This window comes from Anoplopoma fimbria, chromosome 12 (assembly GCF_027596085.1).
Source record: "Anoplopoma fimbria isolate UVic2021 breed Golden Eagle Sablefish chromosome 12, Afim_UVic_2022, whole genome shotgun sequence".
NCBI lineage: Eukaryota > Metazoa > Chordata > Actinopteri > Perciformes > Anoplopomatidae > Anoplopoma > Anoplopoma fimbria.
This window is the reverse complement of record NC_072460.1, coordinates 27193512-27205236: the sequence shown is the minus strand read 5'-3', so window position 1 is coordinate 27205236 and position 11725 is coordinate 27193512. Positions and strand designations below refer to the sequence as shown.

Sequence of the window (11725 nt, the reverse complement as noted above, 5' to 3'; positions counted from 1 at the left end):
TATATGTTATATTACAAAATAGATGGCGGGAAAAAGTCGAATGTAAAATTTGCAAACACAGTTTGCAAATCACAGCTCGACTACAAACATGTATCATCTAAACACGGTAATATTTCAATAGTATAGCCTATTAATATCATATTAAACATATTTCAATATGTTAGTCTAATAATCGTTTATTCGTTTTATAACGGCAGGATCCTCCGATACACCCAGACACTGGATGTTAAGCCTAGATCATCCAAACGCAAACATGACGTCACAGACCACTCTTCGTCCCACTATGTTTGTAGGCTTTGTTTTGAGCCTTTTGCTTTATTTTTGGTACATGATCTGGATGTTTAATAAAGATAATTTCCCTGAATTGCCTTTTGTGTTTAATTGCCTTCTTGTGCTGATATCAGTACATATTTCTCGGTAATCATGGGCTGTTATATTGCGCAGATGCACGTGATGCCCCCCCATTAGTCGATTTTTCAGGGTTTCAGTCGACCAAGAAGTTTACACTAATATCGGCAGTTTTCATAAATAGTGGTTTATATTTTACATATGTGTGAGTCTAATTCTTTTCAAATTTTAGTTAGGTTTAATTATAAATATTTGAACCAAATATATATAATTTCATTTTTTGAACAAAGTGTCTTATGTAAAAAACAGTTAGTGTTTCATTATGCAAAAATCTGTAAATAAGTGTCAAATTATATTTGCATTTTTTTGTTTATATATTACTATACAAAATATAAAAATCTGTAAATGAAGACACAAAAGGCAAAGTTACAACACCAATAATCCCATCTACAGTAATACACAGGACTGTTTGAATACATTTAAGTGCATACAATCCTCGGACAATATACACATACACAATATAAACGGGTACAAAAAAATATATGCCACATATATATACACAGGGTTCGGGGTCACACCACATAGATGATAAAAATATACGGAAAATAAATTAATATGTATACATATTATATATATATGCAACATGTGAATATTTTATCAATAACTTGTGCATAAAACAAACATCTTCTAAACAGCTGGTTTAACGTTCAAGATAAAATAAGGTGACGGCTGTAAAAATAGTTCATTTATGCACAAAGTCACTCTTATTATTTATAGATGGAGCCTTTTTGGGTCATGATAGTTTGTAATTTTCATAAAGGAGGTGGTCTAAAGAAGACAACAGTTAGAGTTAATAAAATGCATTATTAATCAGATAATTAATTATTAGTAAAAGAGTTTGAACTAAAGGCTCTGCAGTAAATCTAACGGTTGTCTTAATGTCGTCTGAGATCTTTGAGGTCGTTTCAAAGTGAAAACCTGTGAGAAGAAGCGTCATTTAAACTTAAAGCAGAAGAAGGCGGAGCTCTTATAACGGTTTTACTCACAGGTTTCCTCTTTATTAGATGATGCAATACATCTATATAAGGTTATAAAGTTCATCTTTCTGTGAACTGAGAGGCGTTTTCTCTATAAAGTCTTTATTGATATCAATAGAGCGGACAACCACAAACTGCAGCCAACAAAATGAAAACGGAAAGAAACAAAGACATAAACGGGACATTTGACACCTGCTCCTGTTTGTTCACATCTTTTAATTAGATTTATATTAAATAAAGAGAATAAATTAATAGATACAATTATTTAGAAAAAATAATTAAATTAATATAAATATTAATTAACTGCACTGTAAATTAGCAGCTCTCAATAAAAAAAAAGTCTTTACACAATAAATAACAAACAGTAACTTAGATTGGTGAGTAACTGCAGTGACTTATTCTGCGGTTGTTGATTAAACTGTTGTGAAACTATGGGATGTTTTTTTTTGTCAGACAGCTGCAGAAACCTGAACCCTGACAATAGCTTCATTATCAAACCAAAGATACAAGTTAGAAAATACTGTGTACATGACGGGATGTTTTGTGCCAACCAAAGATAATAAATTAAAGAACGACGTGTGCCCACACACGCGCGTGCATGCGTGTGTGTGTGTGTGTGTGTGTGTGTGTGTGTGTGTGTGTGTGTGTGCGTGCGTGTGTGTGTCACATGCAGATGAAGCAATTTCTCCTTTTAGCAGCAGAGGCTTGGTGATCTTTTTACCTCGTACTAAGACAGGTCAGATTACCACAGAGAGAGAGAGTGAGAGTGTGTGTGTGTGTGTGTGTGTGTGTGTGTGTGTGTGTGTGTGTGTGTGTGTGTGTGTGTGTGTGTGTGTGTGTGTGTGTGTGTGTGTCCACATTGTGAAGGAGACAAAGCCGGTGTGTGTTTTGCTCTGTGAATATTTCCAGTGTTTATGTGGGTTCGGCTCAGCAGCTGTAGATGAGTGATGCCCCCCAGTGTTGAGATGAAGGAACAGCAGCCTCTCATTAAAAACACGTTTCTATTGTTTTGTTTTCATGATTTTCTACCGACAACATGTAGCTATTAAAAGATGATTAAACTTCTGATTAAAATATGTTTTTGTTCATGTGTACATTATGTCCAGTATTCTACACTGTGGTGAGATTGAACCAGAACAGAAAAGTTAATAAACAATGAGCTGAAACTCCCTATAAATCTGATTAATAATAAATGGTGTGTGTGTGTGTGTGTGTGTGTGTGTGTGTGTGTGTCTCACCTCCTGCAGCAGCTCGTTCTCCTCCATGTACTTCTTGGCGGCGGTGCTGGCGCCCTCCGCCTGCTTCTTGAAGGCCTCGTTGGAGGCCATGAGCGTGGCCTGCTGGGAGAGCAGAGTGGCGAGACGACGGAGCAGCCTGTGAATGCAACGATGGAAAGATCAGAGCGGCTTCAGGTGAACGACAGACAGGAAGCTCCACGCCGATGAGACACGCCAACGCTAAGGTTGGGTCCCAACAAACTCTTCTAAAGTTCAGTCAACGTTTCACAGATTTGTTGTCACATGACTGTTGGTCTCAGATGAATCAATCATGTCTTCATAGTTTCACTGAGGAGCTCAGAATTTAATGTTTTTATCAGAATCTGGTTAAAGTGAACGGTTTATTTGAAATGAGACATGTAGAATAAAATGTTTCTGATGAAATATCATAATTATAAACTTTTTTTGGCTGCTTTTTCTGATGGAAGCATATGTCACACATGATGTGTTCAAGGACCTTCGGAAAGATGAAAATCTGACGATAATGACCATTTTAACAGCTTCTGGCTGTGATACAAAGTGTAGATTTGGCCGACCTCTGGGTGAACTTCAGGTCAAACACTACGAGGACAGAGACCAACCAGACAAGACGTAAAAAAACAGCTTCTTCTAGAAAAAAAACAGGTTTTTTTCTAGAAGCTCAGGAGTGAGACACCTCACTGCACATGCTCAGTACAGATCGTATCAAGTCATCTGTCATACAGTAATGTCTCAACACATTATATGCCACCCAATATAGCCGGTCACCACCCACCCCCCCCGCACACACATGGTGAGTTACCTCTGACATTTCCCAGCTGGGTGTGTGTGTTTTGTAAATGCTATGATGTCATGTGACCCACAGCGGGGGGGTGAAGGATGTCTGCCTCCCTTCACGTAGTCAGTGAGAGCTGTCTGCTGTTTCTACATGTTGAATAATATGTTAGACTCTGAATACAGATGAGACCTGCAGACGTATGAACACAAAATAAACTCATTCTGTTCAATAAAAACATGCAGAAATAACAGAAAAATAAAGCAGATTTGTAAAAAGTCTGAATTCCTTCATTGTCACGTTTGTCAGCAAGACGAAAAGCAAACGACTTCTAAAATGCTTGCTTTGTGAATGGAGTTTGGTTTGATGGGTGGTGCTCTCTGCTAACGTTGTAGCTGCTCCACCAACGCTGTAAATAAGTGTAAATACTACAGTGAAGTTATTCTATGTTCCAGACAGACTGTAGTTAATAAACATTCATGTATTCAAGGTTTCTTCTGGTCTCTTATCAAACATGAGGAACAGTTCTGGTTCAACAAAGTCTGATGTAAGGAGGAGACTCTAAACACTGATTGGCTTTACCGTCACATGACTTTGTGCTCAGTTTATAAACTAAAGGGTTAGGGTTAAAGTTACATCCTCTGCACCGCCGACACTAAATGCACGTCTCTGCAGAAACTTTTATGTAGTCGTGGAAGTTTTAAGTTATCTGGAAGATTAAATAAAGAGTGTTTTTCCTCTCGGCTCCAAATATGGCCGTCCGATCCTTCACAGCCTAAAATAATCGGATCATCTGATGGAGCTTCAGCGTTTCCACAAACTTGTGCTGCGTATTTATATTTCCCTCTGAGTCACAGAGCAGCCGTCTGTAAAAGGGGCTCTGTCTAAACGCTGGAGTCCTTCTGTTACAGCAGCTGCTGCATCACATGACGCTGAACACCGCTGCCCCCTGCAGGCCGAACACAGCAACAGCACACCAGATCATGAGGATCATTATTATTGATTAAGCAGCAAAGCCTGGAGATGCTGATTAATTACTGTGAAATGAACGAGTGATTAGATCGATCAGATGATCACCTGATCAGCTCACGATCAATACAGTCATTAATTCAGGTGTTTCCTGTGTGATGTCACTGCTCTTTAACTTTCATTTCATGAGTTAAAGTTTATTTAATTTGTTTCATATTTTCAGCTTTTTATTCATTTCTGACCATTATGTCCATGTAGATCACATGATGTGTTTAAATGTATTTATATCCACAGAAAACGTTTTTTTAGGAAACACTGGATTCATTTATTGATCATTTGTTATTTATCAAACTGTCTCTCTGGAATATCTGATATTTATATTTTATGTACTAAATAACCAACAGGAAATAAAGAACTGTCCAATAATAACAATCCCTCCTCTCTATAGCAGAGGTTGGTTTATGTATAGATTTTTTTGATTCCTCACAGTTCGTTGTGTTAGTTCGCCCTCTAGTGGTCAGGAGAATAATGCAGCGCTCAGCGCAGAGTCTAAACGCCTCCGTTCACGCTACGATGGAGGTCGACACTAGATCTCACAGCAGCACGAGATGTTTGTGAACGTAGAACTTTATGAGACTGTTTATCTGTTAGCATGTTTACAACACGACGCTGGATGTAGCTCATCTGACTCAGTGGTGAAGGTGAAGGTTCTACTTTCAACCACAACGGCCCAACAACAAGCTGTCCTCCAATCACAACCCGCCGTGTCACATGACTCTGAAACCAATCAGATCTAATATACGTGTCTGACCCTCCAGTCTGAGGAGGGTCAGCCAATCAGAGGACGAGACAGATCTAAAACTCTGAGCTCCGTCCAATCAGGAACAGGCTGGAGGATTTACACTGAACAGTGAGGGTTTGTCAATGGACACACACACACACACACACACACACCACACACACACACGGCAGCTGCTCATTCTTTCCATCTTACTGTAAAATTCCTCTGCATTTAGATCAGTCTGCCTGTCGCTCTGTGTGTGTGTGTGTGTGTGTGTGTGTGTGTGTGTGTGTGTGTGTGTGTGTGTGTGTGTGTGTGTCTCACAGGCAGAGCAGCAGGGCGAAGCCGGCGATGTACTCGTTCCTCTGAGCTCTGAACAGTTTCATGTGGATGTGTTCGATGGCCGTCGGGTTGTTGGTCAGATCCACCTTCTCCGTCACGCTGTACTTCCTCACCTCACGGAAAGCATCTACACACACAAACACACACATATTAACACACACACCAAGAAGAACATCTTCACTCTGTATCCATTAAATTACCTCGACCTGCATCCCCTGCTTTATGGTCTGTTTGACTCTAAATGGAGCATCATTTACTAAATGAACATCATGCTGTATTGAAGAAGACTTGAAACTAGAGATTGAGACCATAAACTCATGTTTACAATGTTTACTGAGGGAATAAATCAAGAGAGAAGTAGAGTCATTTTCTCATAGACTTCTATACAACCAGAGGAGTCGCCCCCTGCTGGACAGGAGAGAGAATGTAGCTTTATGTCACTTCAGAGGGAAACTTAATAAATACAGAGGCATAGATCAATAATTATCACTATTTACTACCAGAATAAGATAAACAACATTCACACGTACCGATGAGGAGGAAGACGAGGATGGCGATGGCCACCATGAATGAAGTGTTTCCATAGAGAGCGATGGTCTGGATGATCCGAGACTTGAAGATCTTACTCCACCTGGAGCAGAAAACACTCTCCGGTTATGACACACAGATGAAGAAGAAAAGAACTACAGAAGAAAGAACTACAGAAGAAAAGAACTACAGAAGAAAAGCACTACAGAAGAAAAGAACTACAGAAGAAAAGCACTCCAGAACACATGAAGCTCAGCTGAGGGCTGATGGTGAAGCTGGAGCTCTGACGCCATCTGGTGTTGTGTTTTGTTTTATTTATTTATTTATATTTTTAAATAAAACCTACAAACAGTGATATTGTTTTGAGAGTAGATGACACTTTTGTTATTCTAAGAAAACCATCTTTATGTTTTTAACTCCATGTTGTCTTTCACATTTCTGTTCTGATTAACTGTCAGTTTTTGTTCGATCAGGTGCTTTTCATTGATCTGCTGAGTCATGCTTGTCTCAGAGTGCTGAGTTTCATCTGTTCTGTCTCAGCTGACAGACTGTTTCTAATCAATCATCAGTTCATCAGTTCATCAGCTGAGACCGTTTGACTGTAATGTAATGTAATGTAATGTAGTGTAATAATGTAATGTAGTGTAATGTAATGTAGTGTAATGTAATGTAATGTAATGTAATGTAGTGTAATGTAGTGTAATGTAATGTAGTGTAGTGTAATGTAATGTAGTGTAATGTAATGTAATGTAGTGTAATGTAGTGTAATGTAATGTAATGTAATGTAATGTAATGTAATGTAATGTAGTGTAATGTAGTGTAATGTAATGTAATGTAGTGTGTAATGTAGTGTAATGTAGTGTAATGTAGTGTAGTGTAGTGTAGTGTAGTGTAATGTAGTGTAGTGTAATGTAATGTAATGTAATGTAATGTAATGTAATGTAGTGTAATGTAATGTAATGTAATGTAATGTAGTGTAATGTAGTGTAATGTAATGTAATGTAGTGTAATGTAATGTAGTGTAGTGTAATGTAGTGTAATGTAATGTAGTGTGTAGTGTAATGTAATGTAATGTAAATGTAGTGTAATGTATGTATGTAATGTACTGTAATGTAATGTAATGTAGTGTAATGTAATGTAGTGTAATGTACTGTAATGTAGTGTAGTGTAATGTAATGTAGTGTAATGTAATGTAATGTAGTGTAATGTAATGTAATAATGTAATGTAGTGTAATGTAATGTAATGTAGTGTAATGTAATGTAGTGTATGTAATGTAATGTATGTAGTGTAATGTAATGTAATGTAGTGTAGTGTAATGTAATGTAATGTAATGTAATGTAATGTAATGTAATGTAATGTAATGTATGTAGTGTAATGTGTAAAGTGTAGTGTATGTAAAGTGTAGTGTAATGTAATGTAATGTAATGTAGTGTAATGTAATGTAATGTAATGTAGTAATGTAATGTAGTGTAATGTAATGTAATGTAATGTAATGTAATGTAGTGTAATGTAATGACTCTCAGCTGAGAGCCCTCTCAGAATGTTGATGCCTTCTCTCATCAAGTAGAACGTGTTCTAGTAGGACGTGTTCTAGTAGAACCTATTCTAGTAAACCTACTATTCTAGTAGAACCTATTCTAGTAGTAACTAGTATTCTAGTAGAACCTATTCTAGTAGAACCTATTCTAGTAGAACCTATTCTAGTAGAACCTACCTATTCTAGTAGAACCTATTCTAGTAGAACCTATTCTAGTAGAACCTACCTATTCTAGTAGAACGTATTCTAGTAGAACCTATTCTAGTAGAACCTATTCTAGTAGAACGTATTCTAGTAGAACGTATTCTAGTAGAACCTACCTATTCTAGTAGAACCTATTCTAGTAGAACCTACCTATTCTAGTAGAACGTATTCTAGTAGAACCTATTCTAGTAGAACCTACCTATTCTAGTAGAACGTATTCTAGTAGAACCTATTCTAGTAGAACCTATTCTAGTAGAACCTATTCTAGTAGAACGTATTCTAGTAGAACCTACCTATTCTAGTAGAACCTACCTATTCTAGTAGAACGTATTCTAGTAGAACCTATTCTAGTAGAACCTATTCTAGTAGAACCTATTCTAGTAGAACCTACCTATTCTAGTAGAACCTACCTATTCTAGTAGAACCTACCTATTCTAGTAGAACCTATTCTAGTAGAACCTACCTATTCTAGTAGAACGTATTCTAGTAGAACCTACCTATTCTAGTAGAACCTATTCTAGTAGAACCTATTCTAGTAGAACCTACCTATTCTAGTAGAACGTATTCTAGTAGAACGTATTCTAGTAGAACGTATTCTAGTAGAACCTATTCTAGTAGAACCTATTCTAGTAGAACCTATTCTAGTAGAACCTATTCTATTCTATTCTAGTAGAACCTATTCTAGTAGAACCTATTCTAGTAGAACCTACCTATTCTAGTAGAACGTATTCTAGTAGAACGTATTCTAGTAGAACCTATTCTAGTAGAACCTATTCTAGTAGAACGTATTCTAGTAGAACCTATTCTAGTAGAACCTACCTATTCTAGTAGAACCTATTCTAGTAGAACGTATTCTAGTAGAACCTATTCTAGTAGAACCTATTCTAGTAGAACCTACCTATTCTAGTAGAACGTATTCTAGTAGAACGTATCTAGTAGAACGTATTCTAGTAGAACGTATTCTAGTAGAACGTATTCTAGTAGAACGATTCTAATAGAACGGAGCTAGTAGAGATCTAGTAGAACGTATTCTAATAGAGCAGAGAGACGTATTCAGAGAGACGTAGAGCAGAGAGACGGTAGTGAGCAGAGAGACGGGTGAGCAGAGAGACGGGCAGAGAGACGGGCGAGCAGAGAGACGGGTGAGCAGAGAGACGGGCGAGCAGAGAGACGGGTGAGCAGAGAGACGGGTGAGCACTGACCTCTTGGGTGAGATGAAGGGGATGCAGAGCAGCAGGACGAAGAAGACCTCGACGTAGAGGAACGTGGCCACGGCCGTCCACTGAAGACTCATCGTGTCTCCTGAAGACAAGACAGTAAAAACACAGAGACGTTAATCTGGAGATGAAAACTACAAATACTTTGGTTCATTTATGCAAAAAAAAAGAAGTAGAAAAGCCATCCTGAATACTCTTTTGTGGATTGAAAAGGTTAATGTTTGAGACAAAGAAATACAACAACTAATACATCTTCATGAAAACGGCTTCAGGCTAAAGAAACTTGTCTGTGCGGTTTGAAAACAAACACAGAAGACGTTTCACAACCAGGACATTCCTCTGAAACCAGATCAATAAGAAGCTCAGAGGACCATTAGAGCGCGATGAGTTCAGGGTTCTGGGAAAAGCAGATAAAACCAATAAAAACCTCTCAGACTGGAACATCCAATCTGCTTCAAGCTGGTTTGTTTTCTACTGAAGTTACACGTTTATCACGGACAGAATCCAAAACAACGACATGGAAATAAATACTATCTGTGAAGATTATAATCAATCAATTATCAGGTATTCTGATGAATGTTTTCTTGATTAATAGAATATAAATATTCAAAAACACAGAAATATTCAGTTAATTATCAGTGAAATCAAAGAATAGCAGAAGATTGTCACATTTAAAATCAATCAGTCTCCTCACTGACTAATCATCTCAGCTCTGATGATCAGTTTTTGGAGGTATTGATCCAACCGTTTGTTTACTTTGTAGTCTTTCTGGAATGAACTGAACTACATTTTAAAGTGTTTCTATTATTCTGTCCAGACACACTTTACTGTGGGTTAAAAACATGTCGACTCCTGAACAAACCATCCATTAAAAACTCTTAAAATTCAGACTTTTTTTATTGTCACAAAGGTTTCTTCTATACAATTAATTAGCCTTTGTGTTTGGTTGCATAAGAAAAACTGCAGAAGTCAACAATCATAAATAGAAACATGTAAAATAGAAATATTTAGATACTGCACTCTGTATTTTTCTGCTTTTATGTCTGAAGCAGTTTGTAAACTTGTTTTTGAAACGTTCTGTATAAATATAAGGATATTTGAATTGTTTGTTATAGTTCAAACAGAAATGATTCCTTTAATAGGTTCCATGTTTAAACTGTTAACTGGGATGAAGATCTTCACATAAACTACAGATTCATTCACACATCACGGCTCTGACACCAGCTCTTCATTCACAAGGTTTAGTTCAAACCCTTAAAGATCAATAACTTCTAAATACTTATAAACAGTGTATAGATTCATGATAACACCGTTTATTGTTTTTCAGCTGCACACCCTAAAATATTTTACACATTTATACCTATAACTCAACATCTGCACTAGTTCATGTCTCACTTTCTGTGACATTCTATTTATAATAATAATAATTATATTATATTCATTAACTTAACCCATAAGCAACACTTTAAATATCCTGGAACCAGTTTAAACCAGTTTAAACCGGTTTTAACCAGTGGTTTTAAACAGTTCAAACTGGTTTTAACCAGTTTAAAACAGTTCAAACTGGTTTTAACCAGTTTAAAACAGTTCAAACTGGTTTAAACCAGTGGTTTAACCAGTTTAAAACAGTTCAAACTGGTTTTAACCAGTTTAAAACAGTTCAAACTGGTTTTAACCAGTGGTTTTAACCAGTTTAAAACAGTCCAAACTGGTTTTAACCAGTTCAAACTGGTTTTAACCAGTTTAAAACAGTTCAAACTGGTTTTAACCAGTGGTTTTAACCAGTTTAAAACAGTTCAAACTGGTTTTAACCAGTTTAAAACAGTTCAAACTGGTTTTAACCAGTTTAACCAGTTTAAAACAGTTTAAAACAGTTCAAACTGGTTTTAACCAGTTTAAAACAGTTCAAACTGGTTTAAACCGGTTTAAACATGTGTCACGTGGGTTCTGAACTAGGTGAACTTTAACCCTGACCTGTGCGAGGGGGCGTGGCAGCTCAGAGCAGCTACGTCATCAGTGACGTGGCTGCTCTGCGCTGTGAGGGCCCGTCTATCTGCTGGAAACAGACTCGACCACACAGGCAGAAACGTAAACACTCCGGTGCCGTCTATTTGTTGGACTCTTTCCCCCCCTACAAGTTGTGCAGTCCGGATGTGAGCTAGCTTAGCATGCTAGCTGCCCGTGTGTTTACTGAGGACATCTCTCCTGAAGGCTCCGTCTACTCTCTGCAGTGTTTCACATCTCACACAGCACGTGACGTGTTAGACAGGTGAGACTCACCTGAGAAACCCCGCAGACGTGAACTCGCTGCTGTCTGTTAGCCTGTCGGTTAGCCTGTCTGTTAGCCTGGCTTACTGTTTCTAAACACTTCCGGGTTCCGGGGTTTTAATGCTCTCGTACCGGCCTGTGATTGGCTACACGGAACCAGGTGGGCGGGGCTTATCTCTCCCGCTGTTCTCCTTTACGCAGTTCCTCTCCCGGCCAGCAGAGGGAGACGTCCTCTCACTGAACGATCTCTGCGCCTCATCTGAGCCGTGAGGGAGGATCAGAGAGGAGGAAGAAACTACGACGTCGCACTCTGACTGTTTTTCCACGAACTAAAACCACAGCCTTCTCTCGCTCTCTAACTAGTCAGACTGTTTGTCTTCCATAGTAAATTATTAAGTAAGTACAGATGATTGATGGTCATTTATTGATCCCTGGGGGGCTGTTAAATCATAGCAGCAGCAG

General features: G+C 38.0%; 1 protein-coding gene across 1 annotated transcript in view; it reads right to left on the bottom strand.

Moving 5' to 3' along the window:
- bcap31 (B cell receptor associated protein 31) overlaps positions 1 to 11386 on the bottom strand; it is a 17432-nt gene extending 6046 nt beyond the window's left edge. The window contains exons 1-5 of the mRNA XM_054609931.1: positions 11276 to 11386; positions 8981 to 9080; positions 6039 to 6139; positions 5491 to 5635; positions 2624 to 2759 (exon numbers count right to left, since the gene is read on the bottom strand). Of these exons, the coding sequence (XP_054465906.1) occupies positions 2624 to 2759; positions 5491 to 5635; positions 6039 to 6139; positions 8981 to 9072 (474 nt within the window). The 5' untranslated portion in view covers positions 9073 to 9080; positions 11276 to 11386. The remainder of the gene's footprint in view (positions 1 to 2623; positions 2760 to 5490; positions 5636 to 6038; positions 6140 to 8980; positions 9081 to 11275) is intronic.
- Between the last annotated feature and the right edge of the window lie 339 nt (positions 11387 to 11725).